This window comes from Coregonus lavaretus (genome assembly GCF_964263955.1).
Source record: "Coregonus lavaretus genome assembly, chromosome: 28".
Classification (NCBI taxonomy): Eukaryota; Metazoa; Chordata; class Actinopteri; order Salmoniformes; family Salmonidae; genus Coregonus; species Coregonus lavaretus.
Window position 1 is genome coordinate 5,470,155 of NC_140015.1, and position 27,057 is coordinate 5,497,211.

The window sequence follows — 27,057 nt, forward strand, 5'->3', positions numbered from 1 at the left end:
ATGACATTCTCCCAATCCTCTTCTGGATCATCCAAATGCACTCTAGCAAACTTCAGACGGGCCTGGACATGTACTGGCTTAAGCAGGGGGACACGTCTGGCACTGCAGGATTTGAGTCCCTGGCGGCGTAGTGTGTTACTGATGGTAGGCTTTGTTACTTTGGTCCCAGCTCTCTGCAGGTCATTCACTAGGTCCCCCCGTGTGGTTCTGGGATTTTTGCTCACCGTTCTTGTGATCATTTTGACCCCATGGGGTGAGATCTTGCGTGGAGCCCCAGATCGAGGGAGATTATCAGTGGTCTTGTATGTCTTCCATTTCCTAATAATTGCTCCCACAGTTGATTTCTTCAAACCAAGCTGCTTACCTATTGCAGATTCAGTCTTCCCAGCCTGGTGCAGGTCTACAATTTTGTTTCTGGTGTCCTTTGACAGCTCTTTGGTCTTGGCCATAGTGGAGTTTGGAGTGTGACTGTTTGAGGTTGTGGACAGGTGTCTTTTATACTGATAACAAGTTCAAACAGGTGCCATTAATACAGGTAACGAGTGGAGGACAGAGGAGCCTCTTAAAGAAGAAGTTACAGGTCTGTGTGAGCCAGAAATCTTGCTTGTTTGTAGGTGACCAAATACTTATTTTCCACCATAATTTGCAAATAAATTCATAAAAAATTCTACAATGTGATTTTCTGGATTTTTTTCCCTCAATTTGTCTGTCATAGTTGACGTGTACCTATGATGAAAATTACAGGCCTCTCTCATCTTTTTAAGTGGGAGAACTTGCACAATTGGTGGCTGACTAAATACTTTTTTTCCCCACTGTAAATAAAGGTTAAATAAAAAATAAAAAAAATAAAAATAAAATATTCCGGGTACAAAGAACGTGAAGGCAGACGCACTGTCTCGGCTGTATGATACAGAGGAGAGGCCCAGAGACAACACCCCCATACTCCCAGCCTCATTCATTGTGGCGCCTGTAGTATGGGCGATGGACGCGGATATAGCGCAGGCATTACGCACAGATCCATCTCCACCTCAGTGTCCAGCTGGGCTGCAGTACGTGCCTGCGCTTATCCATGATCGTTTGATCTACTGGGCACACACGTCACCCTCCTCTGGTCATCCAAGTATCGGCTGTCATCAAGGCAAAGAGTGGCTACTTTAATCTCAAATATAAAATATATGTTTAACTTTGTTAAGGAAAATAATGTACAGTACCAGTCAAAAGTTTGGACACACCTACTCATTCCAGGGTTTTTCTTCATTTTTACTATTTTCTACATTGTAGAATAATAGTGAAGACATCAAAACTATGAAATAACACATACGGAATCATGTAGTAACCAAAAAAGTGTTAAACAAATCTAAATATATTTGACAATTGAGATTCCTCAAATAGCCACCCTTTGTCTTGATTACAGCTTTGCACACTCTTGACATTCTCTCAACCAGCTTCACCTGGAATGCATTTCCAACAGTCTTGAAGGAGTTCCCACATATGCTGAGCACTTGTTGGCTGCTTTTCCTTCAATCTGCAGTCCGACTCATCCCAAACTATCTCAATTGGGTTGAGGTCGGGGGTTGTGGAGGCCAGGTCATCTGATGCAGCACTCCATCACTCTCCTTCTTGGTAAAATAGCCCTTACACAGCCTGGAGGTGTGTTGGTTCATTGTCCTGTTGAAAAACAAATGATAGTCCCACTAAGCCCAAACCAGATGGAATGGCGTATCGCTGCAGAACGCTGTGGTAGCCATGCTGGTTAAGTGTGCCTTGAATTTGAAATAAATCACTGACAGTGTCACCAGGAAAGCACCCCCACACCATAACACCTCCTCCTCAATGCTTTACGGTGGGAAATACACATGCGGAGATCATCCGTTCACCCACACCACGTCTAACAAAGCCACGGTGGGTGGAACCAAAAATCTCCAATTTGGACTCCAGACCAAAGAACAAATTTCCACCGGTAGAGGTAACTCTGGGTCTTCCATTCCTGTGGCGGTCCTCATGAGAGCCAGTTTCATATGTTCCGTATTGACTGACCTTCATGTCTTAAAGTAATTATGGACTGTTGTTTCTCTTTGCTTATTTGAGCTGTTCTTGCCATAATATGGACTTGGTCTTTTACCAAATAGGGCTATCTTCTGTATATCACCATTACCTTGTCACAACACAACTGATTGGCTCAAACGCATTAAGAAGGAAAGAAATTCCACAAATGAACTCTTAAAAAGGCACACCTGTTAGTTGAAATGCATTCCAGGTGACTACCTCATGAAGCTAGTTGAGAGAAAGCCAAGAGTGTGAAAAGCTGTCATCAAGGCAAAGGGTGGCTATTTGAAGAATCTCAAATAGAAAATATATTTTTGATTTGTAACACTCTTTTGGTTACTACATGATTCCATATGTGTTATTTCATAGTTTTGATGTCTTCACTATTATTCTACAATGTAAAAAAAAGTAACAATAAAGAAAAACCCTTGAATGAGTAGGTGTGTCCAAACTTTTGACTGGTACTGTATATATATATATAAATATATATATATATATATATATATATATATATATATATATATATATATATATATATATATATATACACACACACACACACAGTGCATACGGAAAGTATTCAGACCCCTTGACTTTCTCCATATTTTGTTACATTACAGCCTTATTCTAAAATTGATTAAATTATTTTTTTCAATTTATATTAGCACCCCTACTTATCGCAGCTATGCATAGAGGGGTCATATTAGTGTGTAGCAACAGACAGAAGTTGGCACATTGGTGCTACCGACACCCCGCGATGTAGCCCTAACCATTCCGATGCTACAGACGTTTTCGTGAGAAGACACATTTTCCGGATGTCTCCTGACTCCAGGTCTGACCGCAGATATGGAAGGCCGCCATCGGCCAATACGCTGGATTGAGACGCAGCCCATGCAAAAAACATATCTCTAGCTTAAACAGACAGATTTTTATGGGGATTTTTTTATTACACTAATTAGATATCCGCGGGAGCGCGGACATCGACTCTACACATCTATTTACAAATCTCATATAGGTAGGCCCTATGCTATTTGCACAATTCAAATGTTACCAGGCTATATATCTGAATCATGGAAAAAACATAGATTTAACCTGCACTCTACCATGGGTCACATTTTACTATGGTAACGCTTAATTATGATAAATGATACCAAAAATGTATCTTTATTAATTGTGTGTTACCCTGGCACAATATCAGTATAATGCATTAAATAAATTAACCCACCAAGGTCAAAAGAGGTTGGTTGGTATTATATTGATGGATTTGTATACCATTATGGGCACGTTTCTGATAAAGTCAGAGGCATTAGGCTACTATTGTTGTTCCTGGTTTGTCTAACATCAAAGAAAAAGGGAAATAGTTGCTGTGAAAAAGGGGTAATACTTCCTCTATTAATTTTTTGCTCATGTTTGGGTTCCCTGTGTTGCCAACCAGAAATGTGGGAGTATGCGAGATATAGCTATGGTAGCCTAATCGTTGGCATTTTGTAATGATGTAAAAAAAAAAAAAAAGGTCAAGGGGTGTTGTGCTTGTTTCGGCCTACAGAGAGAGCTGCTCGCTCTAGTGGTTGCATCATGTGCTCTTGCTCTACAGTGGCTCTCGCGCTAGCCTGCCTAGATGTATTTTTACTCCTCATAAAGCTGCTGCAAAGCTTATTTGCTGTTCTTTGTGTGGTTCCGTTTGTAAGACTGGCACAAGATGCACACATGCTAAACTGAAATGATTCATACGTGTCATGACTCATTGGTTTGAATTATAAGTAGCCAATATTTACAAAACCACACATTTCTGGTCTGCATTTCAAATGTTGTCTTTTCTTGTTAATACCCTATTTCAATATGATCGTTATCTCTCTCCCTCCTCCCTCATATTCTCCCTCTCTCACATGTGTTCCTCCAATGTCTGTATTATAAATAGTGTGCAGCATTGGGGAAACACAGTGCTGCTCCCACTCTGTCTCTGTCTGCAGCAGTGTGTTGCGTTCGGTGTGGGAGCAGCTCCCTTGTCTGCTTCCCCTCGAAATGACGAGTCATTTCTCCGAAGCTGCACTTCCTCTCTGCACAATCTTTGCTCTTGAGAAGATAAATAACAAACAGAAAAAATAGAGTTCCAGGGAAGAGGCAAGAAAGGGAGAAAAGGGAGAAAGAAAAGGGGAGAAGGAGAGGAAGAGAGAGAAAGGGGAAACAGAGAGCGAGCGAGGGGGAGGGGGGGGGGGGGGGGGGGCAGAGTGAAATGTTCTGCGATTGAATGAGAGAGAGAGACAAGAAGAGGAAACCTTTTTGACTGCCAACATCTTCTGGACCTGTCTGGATACACCAGCTAACAGACGACCGGTATCCCCTGAAGGAGCAGGAGGCAAAAAGCATGGAGGGGGAGGGGTGAAAAATAAAACAAAAGGCTAGAGACCAAATAGCTACCGTCTCTTCTGGCTCTGAATTTGGTACCGGTAGGTGAGTTCTGGATCTCTGCTCCTCTATGTTTTCGCTACATCTATTCATCTGCACTCCTCCATGTAAAATCCCAACGGCAGCTACTGTCTGTTACAGCTTTCTCTTCTCTGGCCATCTGACAGCATAATATAGACATTAAAACAGGAAATTATCTATCGCTTTTGCCTGACTACCTTCCTGCCTTGGAGAACTCAAATGGAGAGTCCAAACATCTGCCAGTCGTTGTCGTCTCCGACAGTTGAACCCATCTGTCATCTCCCGGAGCGTAGGCTTCTGTTGCTGGGGGGACAAGGAGCTGGGAAGAGCACCACAGGGAATGCCATCCTAGGTGAGGAGGTCTTCCAGACTGGGACAGAGACTGTCCACAGCACCGTTGGCCACGGGGGGGTCTGCGGGAGGCGGATCACTGTGGTTGACACCCCGGGCTGGATTATACCCCGTGACTCAGCGGATGATGCCACCGGGGGCCCGCCAGAGCGGGCTGGCGAGGAGGGACCCTGTGTCGGTGCCACCCTCTGTCCCCCAGGGCCCCACGTGCTCCTGCTGGTGGTCCCCGTGTCACAGCCCTTCACAGAGGGTCACAGGAAGGCAGCAGAGAAGCAGCTGGGTCATCTAGGAGGAGGGGCCTGGAGGTCCACCATGGTGCTCTTCACTGGGGTCGACCAGCTACCTGAGGGGACGTTCGTGGAGGAGTTCATCGCAGCTGGGGAGCCCCTTCAGTGGCTGGTGGAGAGGTGTGGTAACAGATACCATGGCCTGGATAGTAACACACAGCAGAGTGGGGATGACAATACCGTGAACACACAAGTTCAGGAGCTGCTGGAAAAGGTAGAGGAGCAGCTTAAGGACAACCATGGCTGGTATTTTGCAGTGAACGAACTGATTCTGCTAGAGGAGGAGCAGGCAAGGAAGGCGGTGGAAGAGAGGCGGGTGAGAGAGGAGCGGGAGGAGAAGGAGAGGCAGAGGCTGCGGATGGTCGGAGGGCCTCCCAGAGGTAACCAGCTCTTATTGCTTCACTCTTAGAAGAAAGGGTTTCAAAAGGGTTCTTCGGCTGTCCCCATGGGAGAACCATTTGAAGAACCCTTTTGAGTTCCAGGTAGAACTCTTTTGGATTCCATGTAGAATCCTCTGTGGAAAGGGTTCTACATGGAACCCCAAAAGGGTTCTACCTCAAATCAAATCAGATTTTATTTGTCAAATGCGCCGAATACAACAGGTGGAGACCTTACTGTGAAACGCTTACTTACAAGGCCTTAACCAACAATGCAGTTTTAAGGAAATAGAGTTAAGAAAATATTTACTAAATAAACTTAAGTAATAAATATATATAATAACACAATAAAATAACAATAATGAGGCTATATACAGGGGGTACCGGTAATGAGTCAATGTGCTGGGGTACAGGTTAGTCGAGGCAATTTGTACATGTAGGTAGGGTATACCTGGAGTATACCTGGAACCCAACAGTGTGTCTTCAAAGGGTTTGTAACAACGGTTAATGTAATAACACCGGTTAACGTTGTTACAGGGTTCTACCATGGGGACACCCGAATAACCTTTTTAAATATAACCTTATTCTCTAAGAGTTTTGTATACTTGGCATAATAGTTCATAAAAGTTCATGAAGGTTTGCGCAAATAGCATACATGTTAAAAAGCTTTCTATCTCTCCCTGTCTCTCCCAGAGCTGAGGGTCCTCCTGCTGGGCTGGAAAGGAGTGGGAAAAAGTTCTGTAGGGAACACCATCCTGGGCAGGCGGGACTTTGAGTCGGGGACAGAGACGGTGCAGAGCCTTAGGAGGCAGGCCGAGGTGGCCGGACGCAGGGTCACCATCGTAGACACCCCCGGCTGGGACTGGTTCTCTGTCAGACGCACCCCCAAACACGTCAGACAGGAGTCGAAGCGAGGGGCCACCCTCCTCCGGCCTGGCCCCCACACCCTTCTCCTGGTGGTACCCATCATCTCCACCCTCACTGCACGCAAGAGGCGGACCCTGGAGGCCCACCTGGAGGGCCTGTTTGGTGATAGGGCGTGTCTCCACACCATGGTGCTGTTTAGCTGCGGAGATTGGCTGGGCCGCACGCCCGTCGAGGAGCACATTCAGAGGGGAGGGCGGGAGCTCCACAGGTTGTTGGAATACTGTGGGAACTATTATCACGTGGTGGACAGCAAGATGCCGGGGAAGGACACAAGGAACATCTCAGATCTGCTGGACAAAATAGAGGAAATGATCAGAGAGAATGGTGATGAGGCCTTCTTGCCAATACAGAGTGAGTATAAATAAAGTATATACAGTGAGGGAAAAAAGTATTTGATCCCCTGCTGATTTTGTACGTTTGCTCACTGACAAAGAAATGATCAGTCTATAATTTTAATGGTAGGTTTATTTGAACAGTGAGAGACAGAATAACAACAACAAAATCCAGAAAAACGCATGTCAAAAATGTTATAAATTGATTTGCATTTTAATGAGGAAAAATAAGTATTTGACCCCTCTGCAAAACATGACTTAGTACTTGGTGCCAAAACCCTTGTTGGCAATCACAGAGGTCAGACGTTTCTTGTAGTTGGCCACCAGGATTGCACACATATCAGGAGGGATTTTGTCCCACTCCTCTTTGCAGATCTTCTCCAAGTCATTAAGGTTTCGAGGCTGACGTTTGGCAACTCGAACCTTCAGCTCCCTCCACAGATTTTCTATGGGATTAAGGTCTGGAGACTGGCTAGGCCACTCCAGGACCTTCATGTGCTTCTTCTTGAGCCACTCCTTTGTTGCCTTGGCCGTGTGTTTTGGGTCATTGTCATGCTGGAATACCCATCCACGACCCATTTTCAATGCCCTGGCTGAGGGAAGGAGGTTCTCACCCTAGATTTGACGGTACATGGCCCCGTCCATCGTCCCTTTACTGCAGTGAAGTTGTCCTGTCCCCTTAGCAGAAAAACACCCCCAAAGCATAATGTTTCCACCTCCATGTTTGACGGTGGGGATGGTGTTCTTGGGGTCATAGGCAGAATTCCTCCTCCTCCAAACACGGCGAGTTGAGTTGATGCCAAAGAGCTCCATTTTGGTCTCGTCTGACCACAACACTTTCACCCAGTTCTCCTCTGAATCATTCAGATGTTCATTGGCAAACTTCAGACGGGCCTGTATATGTGCTTTCATGAGCAGGGGGACCTTGCGGGCGCTGCAGGATTTCAGTCCTTCACGGCGTAGTGTGTTACCAATTGTTTTCTTGGTGACTATGGTCCCAGCTGCCTTGAGATCATTGACAAGATCCTCCCGTGTAGTTCTGGGCTGATTCCTCACCGTTCTCATGATCATTGCAACTCCACGAGGTGAGCTCTTGCATGGAGCCCCAGGCCGAGGGAGATTTACAGTTATTTTGTGTTTCTTCCATTTGCGAATAATCACACCAACTGTTGTCACCTTCTCACCAAGCTGCTTGGCGATGGTCTTGTAGCCCATTCCAGCCTTGTGTAGGTCTACAATCTTGTCCCTGACATCCTTGGAGAGCTCTATGGTCTAGGCCATGGTGGAGAGTTTGGAATCTGATTGATTGATTGCTTCTGTGGACAGGTGTCTTTTATACAGGTAACAAGCTGAGATTAGGAGCACTCCCTTTAAGAGTGTGCTCCTAATCTCAGCTCATTACCTGTATAAAAGACACCTCTGAGGCATAAATCTTTCTGATTGAGAGGGGGTCAAATACTTATTTCCCTCATTAAAATGCAAATCAATTTTTGACATGCATATTTCTGGATTTTTGTGTTGTTATTCTGTCTCTCACTGTTCAAATAAACCTACCATTAAAATGATAGACTGATCATTTCTTTGTCAGTGGGCAAACGTACAAAATCAGCAGGGGATCAAATACATTTTTTTACAAAAAAATAATGTTTGATCCATGGTATGACCATCTTAAAACAATTCCATATGTTAGCTTAGTACCCCACCCCAGAGAATACGTTTTGAGATAATTGGGTTGTTTGTGTTTGACAGTGGATGAAGACAGCCCTGGGTCATCTGAGAACAACAGCCCTGAAGAGGACTGTAGCAGAGGATGCCAGCTCCAGTAGTGTCAAGGGAGAAAGTAACCAAGAGCTGCTTGCACACTGTAAGGTGGACACGTTCCCACCGCCCAAGCCAAAACATTTACATTTCAAAGTGGCTTGGTGTAGAATTACACTGGAAATGAAATGAAAGAACACATACAATGGCTTTAGAAAGTATTCACACCCCTTGACTTTTTCAAAAAATTGAATAAGTCAAGGGGTGTGAATACTTTCTGAAGGCACTGTATATGTACTCAAAGTAGTTGGGTCATTCTTGAATTGCTGTGGCATTTGCATCCCTTGCCTTTGTAACCATGAAAAACACTAAAAAGGACAAATAGTTACACATCATTAATGTTTATATTGAACTGTTTATCAATGATAAAACATAATGCAAATCCTTCATACTGCAAAACTGTATGCAGTACTTAGGGCAAGCACATTGACCCAGTAGAGTTGTAGTGACATATTTTGGGCATTTAGAGATATCTATTATTTGGAATGCTAGAAAGTAAAGAACATATGTTGTATAGTTCAATGAAAACAAATAAGGCTATTAAAGAAGGAAAATAATGTGCAGTACCAGTCAAAAGTTTGGACACACCTACTCATTCCAGGGTTTTCTTCATTTTTACTATTTTCTACATTGTAGAATGAGAATAATAGTGAAGACATCAAAACTATGAAATAACACATACGGAATCATTTAGTAACCAAAAAAGTGTTAAACAAATCAAAATATATTTGAGAATTGAGATTCCTCAAATAGCCACCCTTTGCCTTGATTACAGCTTTGCACACGCTTGACATTCTCTCAACCAGCTTCACCTGGAATGCTTTTCCAACAGTCTTGAAGGAGTTCCCACATATGCTGAGCACTTGTTGGCTGCTTTTCCTTCAATCTGCGGTCCGACTCATCCCAAACTATCTCAATTGGGTTGAGGTCGGGGGTTGTGGAGGCCAGGTCATCTGATGCAGCACTCCATCACTCTCCTTCTTGGTAAAATAGCCCTTACACAGCCTGGAGGTGTGTTGGTTCATTGTCCTGTTGAAAAACAAATGATAGTCCCACTAAGCCCAAACCAGATGGAATGGCGTATCGCTGCAGAACGCTGTGGTAGCCATGCCTGGTTAAGTGTGCCTTGAATTTGAAATAAATCACTGACAGTGTCACCAGGAAAGCACCCCCACACCATAACACCTCCTCCTCAATGCTTTACGGAGATCATCCGTTCACCCACACCACGTCTAACAAAGCCACGGTGGGTGGAACCAAAAATCTCCAATTTGGACTCCAGACCAAAGAACACATTTCCACAGGTAGAGGTAACTCTGGGTCTTCCATTCCTGTGGCGGTCCTCATGAGAGCCAGTTTCATATGTTCCGTATTGACTGACCTTCATGTCTTAAAGTAATGATGGACTGTTGTTTCTCTTAAAAAGGCACACCTGTTAGTTGAAATGCATTCCAGGTGACTACCTCATGAAGCTAGTTGAGAGAAAGCCAAGAGTGTGAAAAGCTGTCATCAAGGCAAAGGGTGGCTATTTGAAGAATCTCAAATATAAAATATATTTTTTATTTGTAACACTCTTTTGGTTACTACATGATTCCATATGTGTTATTTCATAGTTTTGATGTCTTCACTATTATTCTACAATGTAGAAAATAGTAAAAAAATTAAGAAAAACCCTTGAATGAGTAGATGTGTCCATAGTTGACTGGTAGTGTATATAATAAAAAATATATATTTACCAAAAAATATATGGGGATTGGAAATGATGCAGATAATTACATTGATAGAAGCCACAATCTGTCTGCAATATTAACGCTGATCTACCCCCCCCCCCCCCCCCCCACAAAAAAAATACAAAAAAACAAGACTATTAAAATACCTACTTTTTTTATAAGGATATAATATGTTTCCTTAAGTTTTATGTCATTGGTGTTACCGCCTTGAAAATCACTCATTACAAAGATATATAAGGCAACAGTATACATGTCGTCCCCCACGAATGATGCAGCCTTGGGCCAATTAGTAACAACAATTCAAACAAGGGTAACACTTTATTTGAAGGTACACATACTAGCCACTATTTTGTAGTTTATAAGTATGTATATAAGTAGCTTATAAGGCCTTAATTAAGTGAGTTGTTATTCAAAGGCATGTAATACTGGCCAATCCTTAATAACCTAATTATTAGCTATAATAAAGTCATATTTATAGTTAATAAGTAGCAAGTTACACAAAAATCTGTCTCAATGTGGTATTAATAAGGGCATAGTACCTGAATATGTGTTCCCTATTCTGAAGTGTGACGTTATTTTTTCTTGCAGAATATTTTTTTTCCATTAATGACCTCATTGGACAGAAAGGGGCACACCTCCCTCATATACAGTGGGGAGAACAAGTATTTGATACACTGCCGATTTTGCAGGTTTTCCTACTTACAAAGCATGTAGAGGTCTGTAATTTTTTATCATAGGTACACTTCAACTGTGAGAGACAGAATCTAAAACAAAAATCCAGAAAATCACATTGTATGATTTTTAAGTAATTAATTTGCATATGTCTGTGATATGGGGTTGCCTCAACTGATGTGGTTGCCTCAATTGAAATGTAAATGAAGGGCAATTACAATGCTAGCAAAATTATTCATCATATCACTTTAGTAAATTATTTTGAAAGGGTTAAAGAGTTAATATTTGACTGTCTGTGGCCTCCATTTAAGAAAATCCTAATTTACCAAAAATGTGTCATTGGTGTTACCGTCATTGGTGTTACTACTACTACTGGTGGCACAATGTTATCATAATGGTATAAATTATTTAAAGTCATTAAACTGTCATATTAGTTTATTTGAAATGGGAAGATGTACCCAAATACATTTAAATAATTACAATCTAGAGCATGGACGTTTCCAAAATCCCCAAATGCCACTGCAATTCAATAACGACCCAGTTGTCATTGTTTCCATCAAGGAGTTATGGTAATTACAAACGCAACTACGCATTATGAATACATTGTCTTATAAATGCATGTGTGCTGGGCATCCTAAAGATAAAAGGTACTCTTAAAATAATCACATCAATCATATCATTTTACCAGGCTTTGGTTTGTTTCTTCAGAACAATACTAAACTGGAATGTAGTAAGGGATATTCTGTGAGATAGCACTGCCGTGTATTATTGAAATCTAACATTAACTTTTTATTTGAAATATTGCAACTCTGACACTTCTAATGCTTTACTGACTGTTTCATCTAGTAGTGCATTGCAGTACACATACTTAAAAATGCATGCACATGATGTTATTTGAATGTTCAATTACACTGAAATTCATGGAAACAACATGTACATTAAACATTTTGCACTGTATGTACTGAATGTACTGTTTATTGCTAGGATATGGGGTGGTTGTTTAGTGTTAGCACATAGTACAGGGGTAGGCCACCCTGTTCCTGGAGTGCCTCAGGTACTGCAGGATTTTATCCCAACTAGGCACCACACTGAGCTACTTAGTTAATTGATCAGTTTGGTGATTTCCTAAATTCAATCTGGTCCTCTAGGCCGGTTAAATCAAAAACAGGACCACAGTTGCCTAACCCTGACATAGTAGGTGGACAGCATACTACCACTACCACGCTCCATCCCCAAGTGGCAGCACCAACCGGGTCAGGTATTGTGCTCTGCCAAGAAGCCTCGATAAGCACACAGGTGCGGGCAATTAAGTCAATCACTGAGAGAAAGGTGGCCACAAGCCTCTCGGCCTGGCAGCGTTTGTTTTGTGTTAGCTTTAGTTTTGGGGCATGCCTCTTTGTACTTTTGTTTTTATATATATTTATTTTGTCACCATGAACTGAACAAGTCGATAATCTGCTTGGGCTGGCCAACTAAGGGGTCAAGACGGAGCTGGCCCTGGACCCCGGTAAGTTTGCTGTGTCCTGGGCAACACGGTCCGTATACTCTAACTTCTCACATAAATGCACACTTAAAATCAGGTTACAGCCCATGTAGCTAGTCCTAGGACCCCTAGACATAGCGAGTGCAACAATATCAGTAGGGTAGCTAGCTGGTATTGTAACATTATCCCTTGTGTAGTGATGTGTAATGAGTGTGTAGTCTTAAAACATTAGGAGCTGGTTTCCCAGACACATATTAAGCCTAGTACTTTGACTATTGCATGCTCACTGAAGAATCTGTCAAATATACCAGGACTAACAACAGAAAACCATTGTAACTTCAGTCCAGCCCCCACTCTGTCTGCAGCAACATGTTATTTTCTGTGTGGGAGCAGCTCCCTAATATGTTTCGTCTGAATAATGAATCACTTTCCAGAGAAGAGCTGCACTGTGTTGACTTCCCGTCTGCATTGCGCACAATCTGTTCTCTTTAAGGCTGAATATTAAGAGATACAAGAGTTTTCCGGGAATGTGAGGGCAAGGCCGACCGAAAGACCATTAGAGTGGGAGGAAGAAAGAGGAAGGGAGAGCAAGAGGGGAAGAGTAAGCGAGAGATGGGATAGAGTAAAATGTTTTGCGATAGAATGAGAGAGCCAAGAAGACGAGAACCTATTTGGCTGTCAGCATCTTGTGGAGCTCTCTCTGTTTACACAGTCTAACAGACTGAGACTATCCCCTGAAGGGCTGTGTAGAAGGGAGGTGGGTAGTGAGAAAGAAAACAACAAGAGGCTAGAGTCAAAATGGCTACAGTCTTCTCTGGCTCTTAATCTGGTACCCGTAATTGAGTTTAGTTTCTGAATGTCAGGTATCCATCCGCACTCCTTCTTGCACAATCCCAGCATCTGCTGTCAACTTTATCACAGCATAGAGACTAAAACAGGAAACTAACTGTCCCTTTTGCTTGACTACCTTCCTGCTGTAGAGAGCAAAAATGATGAGTCAAAACAGCAGTCAGTGGTTGTTGTTGTCGTCTCCAACAAGAGAACCCATCTGTCATCTCCTGGAGCGCCGGCTCCGGTTGCTGGGGGGGGGGGGCAGGAGCTGAGAATCGAACTACAGGAAATGCCATCCTAGGTGAGGAGGTCTTCCAGACTAGGGCAGAGGCTGTGCACAGCTCCGTTGGCCATGGGGAAGTCTGCGGATCACCGTAGTTGACACCCCACCCTGGATTACATCCTGTGACTCAGCGGATAATGCCACTGGGGCCCCACCAGAACGGGTGAGCGAGGAGGGACTGTGTGTTGTTGCCACACTCCGTCACCCAGGGCCCCACGCGCTTCTACTTGTGGTCCCCGTGTCGCAGTCCTTCAGGCTGCAGAGAAGCAGATAGGTCATCTAGGTGGAGGGGCCTGGAGGTCCACCATCGTACTCTTCACTGGAGGAGTTCATCACGGCTAATGGGAAGCCCCTGATGGAGAGGTGTGGTAACAGATACCATGGCCTGGATAGTAACACACAGCAGAGTGGGGATGACAATACGGAGAACACACAAGTTCAGGAGCTGCTGGAGAAGGTAGAGGAGCTGGTTAAGTACAACCATGGCTGGTATTTTGCAGCTGGAGTAGGAGCAAGCAAGGAGGGCGGTTGAGGAGAGGAGGGTGAGGGAGGAGATGCAGAGGCTCCGGATGATCTTTGCGCTTCCCAGAGGTGAGCAGCTGTAATTGCTTGAATACCTGCCATAATAGTTCAAGCAAATACAGTGCAGTTATAAAGCTTTTTCCTCTTGCTGGGCGGGAAAGTTATGTCGGGAACACCATCCTGGGTCAGAGGGCCTTTGAGTCGGGGACAGAGATGGAGCAGAGCCTCTTCCAGCCCGGCCCCCATATAACCACCACAAGTTCTAGGATGGGGTCAACAGAGACCTGAACTGGGTACCGGTATGGAAAACACACAACACAGGATTATCGAAAATATAGTTTCATTACAAACATCTCATGTAAGAATTTACAAACAGGGCTGTACTTGGTGGGCTTGGAATCGCACAAAAAAGGCAAGTTACAGTGTGTCAGTCTTCAGCACAAAATGTCTACTGATATAATTTAGTGGTTCCATACAATGTTCAAGTCTTGAAAGTATCTTAGTCAGCACAGCAAACAGGTGGAAAACGCAGCAAACCAGATCCTAGTGTAAAACGCAGCAAAGCACACACTGTAGTCAATAAGGATTTAAAAATCAAAAGATATAACAGACTGACCCTAGCCCCCCGGCACATAGACTATTGCAGCATAGATACTGGAGGCTGAGACAGGGGGGGTTGGGAGACACTGTGGCACCGTCCGACGATACTTTTTATATTTGAGATTCTTCAAATAGCCATCCTTTGCCTTGATGACAGCTTTGCACACTCTTTAGAATTCAAGGCACACTTAACCAGCATCGCTACCACAGCATTCTGCAGCAATACGCCATCCCATCTGGTTTGGGCTTAGTGGGACCATCATTTGTTTTTCAACAGGACAATGACCCAACACACCAGACTGTGTAAGGGCTATTTTACCAAGAAGGAGAGTGATGGAGTGCTACATCAGATTTGATGTCTTCACTATTATTCTACAATGTAAAAATAAAGAAAAACCATTGAATGAGTAGGTGTGTTCAAACTTTTGACTGGTACTGTATGTGTGTGTGTGTGTGTATATATATATATATATATATATATATATATATATATATATATATATATTACATACACTTAGGTTGGAGTCATTAAAACTATAGTTTTGGCAAGTCGGTTAGGACATCTACTTTGTGCATGACACAAGTAATTTTTCCAACAATTCTTTACAGACAGATTATTTCACTTATAACTCACTGTAGCACAATTCCAGTGGGTCAGAAAATGATGTCATGGCTTTAGAAGCTTCTGATAGGCTTATTGACATCATTTGAGTCAATTGGAGGTGTACCTGTGGATGCATTTCAAGGCCTACCTTCAAACTCAGTGCCTCTTTGCTTGACATCATGGGAAAATCAAAAGAAATCAGCCAAGGTACCACCTTCATCTGTACAAACAATAGTACGCAAGTATAAACACCATGGGACCACGCAGCCGTCATACCGCTCAGGAAGGAGATGCGTTCTGTCTCCTAGAGATGAACGTACTTTGGTGCGAAAAGTGCAAATCAATCCCAGAACAACAGCAAATGAGTGGCTCAAGAAGAAGCACATTAAGGTCCTGGAGTGGCCTAGCCAGTCTCCAGACCTTAATCCCATAGAAAATCTGTGGAGGGGGCTGAAGGTTCGAGTTGCCAAACGTCAGCCTCGAAACCTTAATGACTTGGAGAAGATCTGCAAAGAGGAGTGGAACAAAATCCCTCCTGAGATGTGTGCAAACCTGGTGGCCAACTACAAGAAACGTCTGACCTCTGTGATTGCCAACAAGGGTTTTGCCACCAAGTACTAAGTCATGTTTTGCAGAGGGGTCAAATACTTATTTCCCTCATTAAAATGCAAATCAATTTATAACATTTTTTACATTAGTAGACAGACAAACAAGCTAACAAACATGTTATTGGCACGCAACGAACTGAACTCTCCATCTTTATCAATCAAACTTCATTCAGTTTATTTAACCTGGGGGTATCTGTTTGCTATTCTTTATGTGTTTAAGACACATAGAGGGCTGCCACAGGCTATTGGGTGCGTTCAAGGAGAAGGGTTGTCTGCAGCCACATTGTTTGTGAGGCCCTGCTCATACGGTTGAATTGCAAGGTCAAGCACACTCTTTTGTTGTTATTCTGTCTCTAACTGTTCAAATAAACCTACCATTAAAATTATAGACTGATCATTTCTTTGTCAGTGGGCAAACCTACAAAATCAGCAGGGGATCAAATACTTTTTCCCCTCACTGTACCAAGTTATTAGGAATGAATCAAGGAAATCATTTATTTTTCTATCCTTTCTCAGATGTTAAATAAAAAGTGAAGAGCTTATGCCACTGAACTGTGTTTAACAAACATTCACAGCTTTTTGCAATACCATTCAAATATATTTTGTAGGTCTACAGTGGGAAAAAAAGTATTTAGTCAGCCACCAATTGTGCAAGTTCTCCCACTTAAAAAGATGAGAGAGGCCTGTAATTTTCATCATAGGTACACGTCAACTATGACAGACAAAATGAGAGAAAAAAATCCAGAAAATCACATTGTAGGATTTTTTATGAATTTATTTGCAAATTATGGTGGAAAATAAGTATTTGGTCAATAACAAAAGTTTCTCAATACTTTGTTATATACCCTTTGTTGGCAATGACACAGGTCAAACGTTTTCTGTAAGTCTTCACAAGGTTTTCTGGTATTTTGGCCCATTCCTCCATGTAGATCTCCTCTAGAGCAGTGATATTTTGGGGCTGTTGCTGGGCAACACGGACTTTCAACTCCCTCCAAAGATTTTCTTTGGGGTTGAGATCTGGAGACTGGCTAGGCCACTCCAGGACCTTGAAATGCTTCTTACGAAGCCACTCCTTCGTTGCCCGGGCGGTGTGTTTGGGATCATTGTCATGCTGAAAGACCCAGCCACGTTTCATCTTCAATGCCCTTGCTGATGGAAGGAGGTTTTCACTCAAAATCTGACGATACATGGCCCCATTCATTCTTTCCTTTACACGGATCAGTCGTCCTGGTCCCTTTGCAGAAAAACAGCCCCAAAGCATGATGTTTCCACCCCCATGCTTCACAGTAGGTATGGTGTTCTTTGGATGCAACTCAGCATTCTTTGTCCTCCAAACACGATGAGTTGAGTTTTTACCAAAAAGTTCTATTTTGGTTTCATCTGACCATATGACATGCTCCCAATCTTCTTCTGGATCATCCAAATGCACTCTAGCAAACTTCAGACGGGCCTGGACATGTACTGGCTTAAGCAGGGGGACATGTCTGGCACTGCAGGATTTGAGTCCCTGGCGGCGTAGTGTGTTACTGATGGTAGGCTTTGTTACTTTGGTCCCAGCTCTCTGCAGGTCATTCACTAGGTCCGCCCGTGTGGTTCTGGGATTTTTGCTCACCGTTCTTGTGATCATTTTGACCCCACGGGGTGAGATCTTGCGTGGAGCCCCAGATCGAGGGAGATTATCAGTGGTCTTAGAATATACAGAGCAGGTCAGTGAGGTAGCTGTAAACTGTGTCCAACAATGGATGATCAGAAAATAAAAAAAGAGGAGTTGGAACTTGGATGTATCCTGATTCCTATGGTATCCCACAACGAACTAGAACTAAGATGAGGAAACAGACAGTTTGGAGAGTTCACATGACTGTCAGTTGATTAGACACTCGTGTAGTACAGCATGCCAGTCAGGCTTGCCCCATTATCTTCTCCCTGTGAGTCTCAAATGGCACCCTATTCCCTATACAGTGAACTACTTTTGACCAGGACCCAGGTCAAAATAAATTAACTATATAGGGGATAGGGTGCAATTTAGAAAACAGTACTTGTTTTCTCTCTAGAAAGAACCACCACAGGCTTATTGTAATGTCTCATGCTAATGTTGGGAGTGCACACAAGGGTTGTTTAACCTGACCCTTATCTGGGTAAAGGGTTTATTTTGGGCCAGAACATACTGATAATGTTCCTCCATGGAACCGGCTTTCGCATGACTCTTTAGGGCACTGGAGTAGGTCAAATCTGGGCTAGATTTAAACAACTGGCCTCTGCACTTGCGAACACCGAAACAAATTCACACCTGTGTTAGCTAAATGAAAAAGCAAGCAGAGGGCTATTTCGAAATCTCAATACTTATTTGAGAGTGATTCAGTAAAATGTCAAAATAGTCCCCAATAATATACTTTATCTTCACTGTATTATGATCACTGTATATTCCCATTCCCAGAGTTTACTAAATGAATAGCACAAAACCAAATGGATTTGACTTTTTAATAGATAATGAAAGGAATTCATTTAGATACGATTCAGACTACAGTAAAAATACATATGAAGAGGCTTCTAAACCTATTTAAGACTACATACTTCTACAGCAATATAGACACATCTATTGATAAGAATAAACAATGACAAAGACTACAACAGATCAGACGAATTACATGAGTCAATATACTGTTTTACTGTTCGGAAAATACTTAAGGTTTTCATACAAGAGATCAGGGATTACATCAAAAGCTCAAGCTACAAGAACAATAGTCTCTTTAAAAACTCTTAAAGGAATAGACACGCAGGAAGGTCAAAGGTCAATAAAACTTGTGCTTTGGGAGTCTCAATACCATACATGCATTTCGAAAAGCATTATAGATCTTAGATAGTGGGATACTTGGTGGGTTACACACTACGGTTAGAGGTCGCCGAGGCCCTTCTGCTCTTCGCATGGCGCACCTCCTCTATGAGGTCCTTGAGGTACTGGATCTCATTGGCAATGGAGTCTGCCTTCTCCACCAGCTTGTGGTTCCTTTGCTCCAGCTCGTCGCACTCCGCACTCAGGACCTCCTGCTCAGTCTTCTTCTTCTGGCGGTAGCGCGTGGCCGCCGTCTTGTTCTGCGCCATCTTCTTGAGCTTCTCCTTCGGGGGTCCTCCAGTGGAGGACTTCATTTTCCCACTCGATGTAGTGGTGGGAGATGGATGGTCTGGATGTTGTGGCCTAGACTTGGGGGTTGTTGGGTACGGTTTGCTCCTGGTTTGGGACCTTGACTGAGCTGTGGCGATGGAGGGCCGGTTGAGCTGACCGGAGGAGCTGAAGCTGCTGTCACTGTCAGAGGAGAGGATCTGTGGGATGGTGACGGTGGTGGTTGTGACGCCGACCTCCTGTTTAGGGGCCAGGAGGAGGACGATGCGGGTCGGGAAGAGAGACAGCACGACGCTGGGGACTGGCTGGGGAACATCCAGGAGAAGCTCGCTGACGTTCGCCGAGACATCCACCTCACTGCCCACGTCTAAGGTGAAGGAGGGAGATGGAGGAGAGGGGGCTGGGGACTGGGGCTCCGATTTGATCTCTAGCTCCTCCTGGGCATCGGGTACGCAGGGGGGAGGTGAATGGACCTCCTCCTGAGGGTCTTCCTGGGGCTGTGAGACGGTTGGGGGGAGGATTGGATCAGTGGTGGTGGGGAGGTCCATGAGAGTAGGGAGGGGGAGTGAGTCCAGCTCCATGGGACACTCAAAGGAAGCGATGAGGTCTTCAGGGGAGCTGGGGGAACCGTCTGGGCTGAGGGAACCTATAATGGAGTCCAGGTCAAACTCACTCAGGTCGACCCTCTCGGCCATCCAGTCCATGCCAGAAAAGGCATCCTCTGCGGAGGACAAAAGGAGGTTAATCAACTGCTCAATATCTAAAGTAATATGAAAATACAAATACTCGATTTACAATTTGTGATCATAAATGTCAAAGTGGAAGTCTAAGTTTTTATATTCATGATAAAACCTATTACCTTTTCTATACTGCAAAAAAACTGATCATGGGAATAAAATATAAATTGCTATGGATTTCTGCACACTGTCGACCAGCATGAACATACGTGTGGAGGACAGTATGTTGTGGTCCTCACCTTTGCCATCATCTGCACCAATGTGATGGGTGTGGCCTAGCTCGTCAGCAGATAGCCATGGGAAGGACAGCAAGTCTGCCTCCGCCTTCTCTTCCTGGAGGAGCAGCGAAGGCGGAGAGGGAGGAGGGGAGAGAAGGGGAAGAGGAGAAGATGACGAGAGGGACGAAGCCCCCCCCTCTATCGAGGTAACTTCATCTTGGTGGAGCAGTGACCCCATGGGGTCAGCCATGAGAGAGGAAGGCCCCCAGAGTAGGGCCTCCATATCGTCCAGGCCAAACTGTGTGCTCATCATGGTCATAGCTCTGTTGTTCAGTCACTAGGATCTGAGACGGTAGGTACAGCAGTAAGAGGTCTAGCGGTTCTTTTATGCTGTCAACTACAGCAGTGCTGAGGGTTTCCACAAGGGACCTGGGAAAGAGACACCAGAAGACACGGTGAGTTCATGTAATAATGTAAACCATAGCTCATAATGTTGGCAAAAAATGGTATTTTTCTCCTTTATGTTGATTCTATATTATGTCATGGTCGGCGGTGTTATGTTGCGATTGAGTAATGTCATATTTGGCAGCACACATTTTTAATTGGGTGGGAAAAACATTAAGTCTGAACTTGTGTTTATATCTGTAATGTATTTTGTGCACGACACTGCCCCTACCATTTCACAACACACCTCCTTGCACTGGCACTGAATACCCTCCCTGCCTTTGTCTTGTGACTCGCACACGCGCCAAATGAGGTCAGTCAGTTTCCACAGCAACCATCGTCAGAATGGAAGTGTGTCTAGCGAATGAGATTGTTGCTTCCGCCTCCCAAACCCCAACAGCCACACTTGTGTTCACCCTCCCGCCTTAAAACACTGATTATATCGCCATTTTGTTCGAAAAAGATCACGAACCATTTTGTTTGCCACGTTGGCATTCCTGGAAAACTACATAAAATCTTAGCACCTTTTTATTTATTTTTTATTTGGTGACAATATCGCGCGCTATTATTATGTAACGTTAACAGCTCACTGACCATTTTGCCCGAAAGAGATAATGCAACATTCTCTGATCTGACTCGTGACGTCTGTATCCAATGTCATTCCAAGGATTTGTCTGGCGAATGGCAACCTTACGGCAAGTTATACTATATGTATTTATAAAATACTTCGCTACACAACATAAGCAGGCAATTAACTAATAGCTTCACAAATTGAGGCAAATTGAGGCTAGAGCTCATTGACGTCATTGAGCTGTCACGGATTCACGTTAGCTAGCCACTTGCTTACAAATAAAATCGTTAACAAATATATACTTACGTCATTTTAACAAATATGAAGTTGAAGCAGTGCACTGGGTTGATGCACTGTTGGATTTGCTGCTGCTAGGACCGCCGCAAGCCGTTAAACTGCCATTTCGCCCAAGAGTGCGGTGTCAGTTGAATGTCGTTGGGTGCTGGTTGAAAATGGCGCATGTTGAGTAATATACCACTCTTCTTCGATGAGGTTTAACGGCGGTTGGCATCCAATAAATGTTGCATTACCGCCACCTACTAGACTGGAGTACAACTCCCTTATACCTTGCTTGAAAAAAATATATAAATATATATATATTTTAAAGAACACCACCCTACTCCACTATTTAAATGTATTTAGTCCTATCTCAGGCCAACAACCTGAAAGGATGGGACACCATCACTTAACACACCCTGTAACTCTTCTGATGTTGAGTCTCCCACATCCAAATACCTCTCTGCAGCTGCCACCACAACCTCAATTTTCTGCGATTTACATTCCATCCCTGCAGTACAGTTGATAACTGTTAGAAATTGCGTAATTCAAATCTGGTATTGGAATAAGAGAAAACATAATCAAGAGATATTCAATCCAAGCTAAATTTATTATATGCAAAATGTATGTATGATAAGTATGTTGGTTCGTATAAGGGCTCACTGAAATACCACGCAGGGCAGACAGAGAACGAAACCATTGTTTAGGTTCTTTCTCAAATACTCTGACAGAGAGTTCCCACCTCTTCTGTTGGCCAATCAGAGTAAAGGACTGAGTGTGGTTTAGACTTTACTCAGCCAATCCGTTGGCGCACGGGTTAGTCCCAACCCCTTGGCGCTCCACCCCTTGGCGCTCCACCGTTCCCAGGCATAAGTTGCTATCATAATAACCTGTAGAGTCAGCACCCAAAAGACACCCTTCCAATCTGTACTCTATGTACCTACGTTCAAGGACGGTTTCACAGACAACAAAGAGAGAGTGTTCGTATCTGTAAAAAATACAAGTCTTATCTGTCCTACCCCCTAACGTTCCTTACATGAATCACAGCCTGTTATGTGAAACAATTTATATCAGTATAGTACAAACCTATGCTTATCATTAATGCATTCCTTCTAAGTTATTCATCACATACAGATCCAATTATGAGAAAAATAGAACCCAACATAACCATTGCTATAAATGCTAAAAATACAATCTTACTGAAGCATATATCACTTTTTGGCCTATCCTTCTGTACTGGTACAGATCTACTACTCACACCACTCCTCTCAGGACCCCTCCCCCTTGACCCATCTTCCTCCACTTTCTTCACTGCCTCAGCATATGACAACTTCTGCACTACTCTAACCATGGAAACCTCAACCTGCCTCTCTCGCACGGGACATTTCTGATCCCCAGCATAATATACAACTCGCAAAAAGACCAATGATTTATATATACACACTAGATTACTTATAAGGGGCGCTGTGTTGAAGCCACCGTGCCTCCATCTTGGCACCCCTCCACCGTTGTAAAACATATTTTGGAAGCTATAGAAAATCATTTGTTAATGTCTACATTCACTTTTGTTCACGTTTATTTTATTACAGACACTTTAATGCATACTTTTAAATTATATTATGTGAGATAAATATAAAAATAAAAAGCAAAAAAATACATATAACATTTTCCTTAGTCACATTTTTATAGATTACTAATGTTACTGGCCCCACTACAACAACAAAAACATTTCAATACATGTAATTGTGTCCATGAAAAATCGATTTGAAATAGAATTCCACTGATCCTACTGGGGAGTGCCAATATGGCCGAGCAGTGGCTTCAAAGCTTCTAAATGGCCAATACATAGCATTTGAAATCAAGGGTTTATATACATCGTTGATCTAGACCTAGGATATCCTTCCACAGGCCCTCACTAGCTGCTATAGCCACCAAGTCATAAACCTCACCCATTTCTACAAATTATCTTCTTCAAATTTGATATTAAACCTAACCATACTGCTAACCTTATGCCTAACCCCTACATTTAAATTAAGATCAAAAGCACACAAAAAAGCCAATTTTGACTTGGTGGCTGTGGAATCTGACTTTGTGGCTGTGGAATCTGATTTTCTGTTTATAATTTAGAAGCTAGTGGAAACCGTATCATTCCACACATTGGGGGTTAACAGGGGCCAGTTTTAGAAATCATCCTGTGATGCATTATACTAATCACATAACAAATAATTTATGTTAGCCAATAACTTTTCAATTAAGTTTATTGCACATCCTTTTTAGTATTCAGATAGTTCACAAATAGGATATAGATAAAATGTCCTGTGGATATTCTCAGCAGTACACATTGCATAGTAAAACATTTCACATTCATACTCTAACATTTGAAATACTTTATTTGAATCCACAAATCACATTACAGTCGAGAGGATTCAAACATTTCAAAGTTCATGGATATATGGAGACTTTTGGATACAGAAAGCACCTTCTTCTCCATACAGCAAGGCTGCCCATAACAGCTGACACAGAGCAGTACCGCTGCTTTGCCTTTGTCCTATGCTGGCCTGCGTACTGTCAGCCTATGTACATGTCTGAGACTCCCAAATATTAGCACTACAAGTTTGCACTGATAACCAAGGCTGTTCACGGGGGATGACATTTCAGCAACTTGTCAGCAAAGGCTGGCTTCATGTAGGCTTCAATAGGGCAACCCACTTCCTGTCACGATCGTCGAAAGGATTGGACCAATGCGCAGCGTGGAATGCGAACATACTTTATTAATTATTCACCACACGAACAAAACGATACGTGACGTCCTTGGTAACAAACCACAAACCTTACGGAACAAGATCCCACAATACACTGTGCCAAACAGGCTGCCTAAGTATGGTTCCCAATCAGAGACAACAAGCAACAGCTGATTCTCGTTGCCTCTGATTGAGAACCACCCCGGCCAACATAGATACACATGAACTAGATCCTAACATAGAAACACAAACACATAGAATCTACACACCCTGGCTCAACATATAAGAGTCCCAGAGCCAGGGCGTGACACTTCCAAAATGAGCACCTCCCTCCGGCCTCCCCCACAACAACAATATCTGGCATGTGTCCAAAACATTGCCAGACCTTTATTGCATTAACGATGGCACACACACACACACCTCAAAATCTACTGGCCGCTAGTGAGAAAGTCTGCCACACTTGGTGCAGTTCATTGAGCTCCTCCTGTAGCTCCTGGGTCACACCACGGATCCTGGTGGCAAACTTAGTCTCGGAGCCCTTTTTCAGCCTCTGGCCATCCTTGTCAGTATAATACAGGTCCATGTCTCTGGCAAACCCTTGCAGGATCATCTCAGACTTCATGCCCAACTGTTGGGACTTATTACACCCAGGATGCACTGCCCCTGCCACCCTGGCTATCCGCAGGGCCTCAGGATCAGCATGCTGGAGCCTGTGGAGGTTGTACTGCCTCAGCTCAGCCATCCCACTGTGGATGAAGCAAAGAGACCACACCACGTCTGCTATCTCGGCTTTGTACTTCTGCACCACCTCCTCCAGCCTCTTCCTGTCCACAGAGTTGCGTTTGTTGTTGTCCATGGCCGCTTTGATTCCCATCCCACTACCTGAAGCCACCATGCCCGCCCCAACTGCCGTGGCTATGAGGGAGGCACCCATGGTCATGGGGGCGAGGACAATGCCCACAACAGCCACCGCCCCTCCCACGGCGCCCGTGGTGCCCCCTGCGATGCCCATGGTTTTGGTTTTCTGTACTTTGTCCAGCTTCTCGGCGAGGTCGTTGAGCTCTGTGATGTGGCCTCGCAGGGTATCGTTACGCTTCATTAGCAGGCAGTTGAACAGACGGAGGCCATTTTTCACATGGAGGCACCTCTGGCTGAACTCCCTGGTGGGATGGAAAGACAGATTCAATAAGAGACAGGGTGCTGATTAAATGGTATGCATGCCTGTATAAGATGTAAGATCAAAGCTCTATCCTTGAAATGGTGTATTACCCACATGTGTACAGTAAGAGGTTAGTCAGGTCTCACCTGGTTTCATCCTCTAGACTGAGGCCATAAAATGAAGGAGGCATGTTTTCCCAGCCTGAAAGAGAAACACATACACAAATACAAACCCAAGTATATTATCCCTCAGTAATCAATGGTCATCTATTGAATCATAACAGCTGAGAACAGTACAACAATTCCAGAAGAACAGTTGCACGGTCTTTCATCATTAAAAATGAATTAAATACAATGTAATGTAGTGTCACATAATACGATATACATCTGTCGTAATAATGTGTAACTCACATCCCACTGTCTTCATCCATCTCATTAGATTTTCAAATTCCTGCTGAAAAACAAAAATAGGTACAAATAGGTTTTTAGATCAAATTGAACTGATGGATAATCTAATAATCCAGGTGAACAGCAACAGAAAGAGGGAAAACCTCATGTGAAGCCTGGCTCTGGCTTAGGCACTGAGTATAGGACAAACTACATACACCGGTACAAAAGAAGGAGACAAAATTCCCCCAATCCTTACAATACAAATCAATCATATCAGACATCACTCTGTACCTCTGTTTCCTTATTGAATCCACAGTTCTGAAAACGTTGACCAGGTTGGAACTGTGGTGCTGCCTGTGTTTTGTAGACTCTGCTAGATGGTTTGAACTGAAATGATAGAGATTCAAAAACCATTGGTAATTTGTTTTTTTAAACTCAGTGGCACGCAAGTGTGTTCATGCATTTGTGTGTGTGTGTGTGCATGCTTGAATGTGTGAGTTTGTGTGTGTGTGTGTGTGTGTCCCACCTGGAATGTGTTCTCATCAGGCAGTACTTCCAATTAAGGTAATTGGTCCTGAACCTCGCTGATCTCGCTGTAGACTGACTCTGAGTGGAAGATGGTGGTAGGTCGATACGACAGGGATGGTCTATTTACAGGTGGTGGTGGGGGGGTGAACGAGGGTGGGGGCGGGAGTTGAGGAAGAGCAGGCAGAGAGCTTCCTTTTGCGTTGGTGGGCTATGGAATGAATTTTGTTTTGTTTTACAGACACAAGCAACTCTATTGCTGCAACTTCAATATCTGACACAGTATCATAGCCTTCCCTTACGGAAAAACCACATGATTTCACATGTGGAAAATCTCATTTTTGTGAAAACAAACATGAATCATTATGATACACACAGAGTGCTTTTAACATAGTTTTCAACTTACATCTTTGACACACATTGTGTATGTTAATTTACATTTTAGTCATTTGGCAGTCACCTTTATCCAGAGCGACTTACAGTACTGAGTGCATGCAATTTAATATTTTTCTGTAATTATTATTCAGCATGTCCTCACCTGGGATTTGAACTCATAACCTCTTAGTTCACATCATTCTGATCTTCCTGCTACTCCACCACGTCTGTGTCAATAACTTATTTCACCTGTATTCCTACACTTTGGATTTCTAAGTAAATCTCAGCTTTGTATAATACACTCAATAAAAACGATTATATTTATCATAATGATTCAGGAGTAACATTGAAACAGAATAATATGCCCCATCAACATTAGACAACTATACAGAAAACCCTAAAATTGTTGAGATAAATAAATGAAATCAATGATGAGAGAATAGTCAGATTAACTGATAACTAAAATAGCAGTGCAGATGGCTGTCACGGAATCAGCCGAGGCTGCTCCTCCTCCTTGCTCGGGCAGGCTTCGGCGTTCGTCGTCCCCGGAGTACTAGCTGCCACCGATCTATGTTTCTGTGTTTGACTTGTTTTGTCTTGATTGTG

At 43.4% G+C, this 27,057-nt stretch overlaps 3 protein-coding genes across 3 annotated transcripts; 1 reads left to right on the forward strand and 2 right to left on the reverse strand.

Moving 5' to 3' along the window:
* The first annotated feature begins 4,324 nt into the window (after nt 1-4,324).
* LOC311104080 (GTPase IMAP family member 8) lies at nt 4,325-8,694 on the forward strand. Its single transcript, XM_084145743.1, has 3 exons — nt 4,325-5,491; nt 6,182-6,766; nt 8,497-8,694. The coding sequence occupies exons 1-3, from the start codon at nt 4,693-4,695 to the stop codon at nt 8,571-8,573; spliced, it is 1,461 nt and encodes a 486-aa protein (XP_084001869.1). The 5' UTR covers nt 4,325-4,692; the 3' UTR covers nt 8,574-8,694.
* Nucleotides 8,695-18,362: 9,668 nt separating this feature from the next.
* On the reverse strand, nt 18,363-21,434 carry atf4b (activating transcription factor 4b). The gene is given in 4 exon segments (XM_084145745.1): nt 18,363-18,811; nt 18,814-19,737; nt 19,993-20,400; nt 21,293-21,434. Coding segments are annotated over 3 exon segments (1,245 nt in total). The 5' UTR covers nt 20,291-20,400; nt 21,293-21,434; the 3' UTR covers nt 18,363-18,788.
* Nucleotides 21,435-24,014: 2,580 nt separating this feature from the next.
* Nucleotides 24,015-26,287, reverse strand: LOC311104084 (apolipoprotein L6-like). The gene is made up of 5 exons (XM_084145747.1): nt 26,078-26,287; nt 25,843-25,938; nt 25,573-25,615; nt 25,309-25,363; nt 24,015-25,163 (listed from the first exon to the last, which is right to left on the reverse strand). The coding sequence occupies exons 3-5, from the start codon at nt 25,595-25,597 to the stop codon at nt 24,425-24,427; spliced, it is 819 nt and encodes a 272-aa protein (XP_084001873.1). The 5' UTR covers nt 25,598-25,615; nt 25,843-25,938; nt 26,078-26,287; the 3' UTR covers nt 24,015-24,424.
* Nucleotides 26,288-27,057: the final 770 nt, after the last annotated feature.

Bases quoted from the DNA above. Each gene is read 5' to 3' on its own strand.
- LOC311104080 (XM_084145743.1), top strand. From the start codon at position 4,693: ATGGAGAGTCCAAACATCTGCCAGTCGTTGTCGTCTCCGACAGTTGAA. The intron at 5,492-6,181 runs GTAACCAGCTCT...TGTCTCTCCCAG, and splicing joins GGTCGGAGGGCCTCCCAGAG to AGCTGAGGGTCCTCCTGCTG. The intron at 6,767-8,496 runs GTGAGTATAAAT...TGTGTTTGACAG, and splicing joins GGCCTTCTTGCCAATACAGA to TGGATGAAGACAGCCCTGGG.
- LOC311104084 (XM_084145747.1), bottom strand. From the start codon at position 25,597: ATGAGATGGATGAAGACAGTGGGAT. The intron at 25,364-25,572 runs GTGAGTTACACA...TTTCTCTTTCAG, and splicing joins ATGGATGAAGACAGTGGGAT to GCTGGGAAAACATGCCTCCT. The intron at 25,164-25,308 runs GTGAGACCTGAC...CCATCCCACCAG, and splicing joins AGTCTAGAGGATGAAACCAG to GGAGTTCAGCCAGAGGTGCC.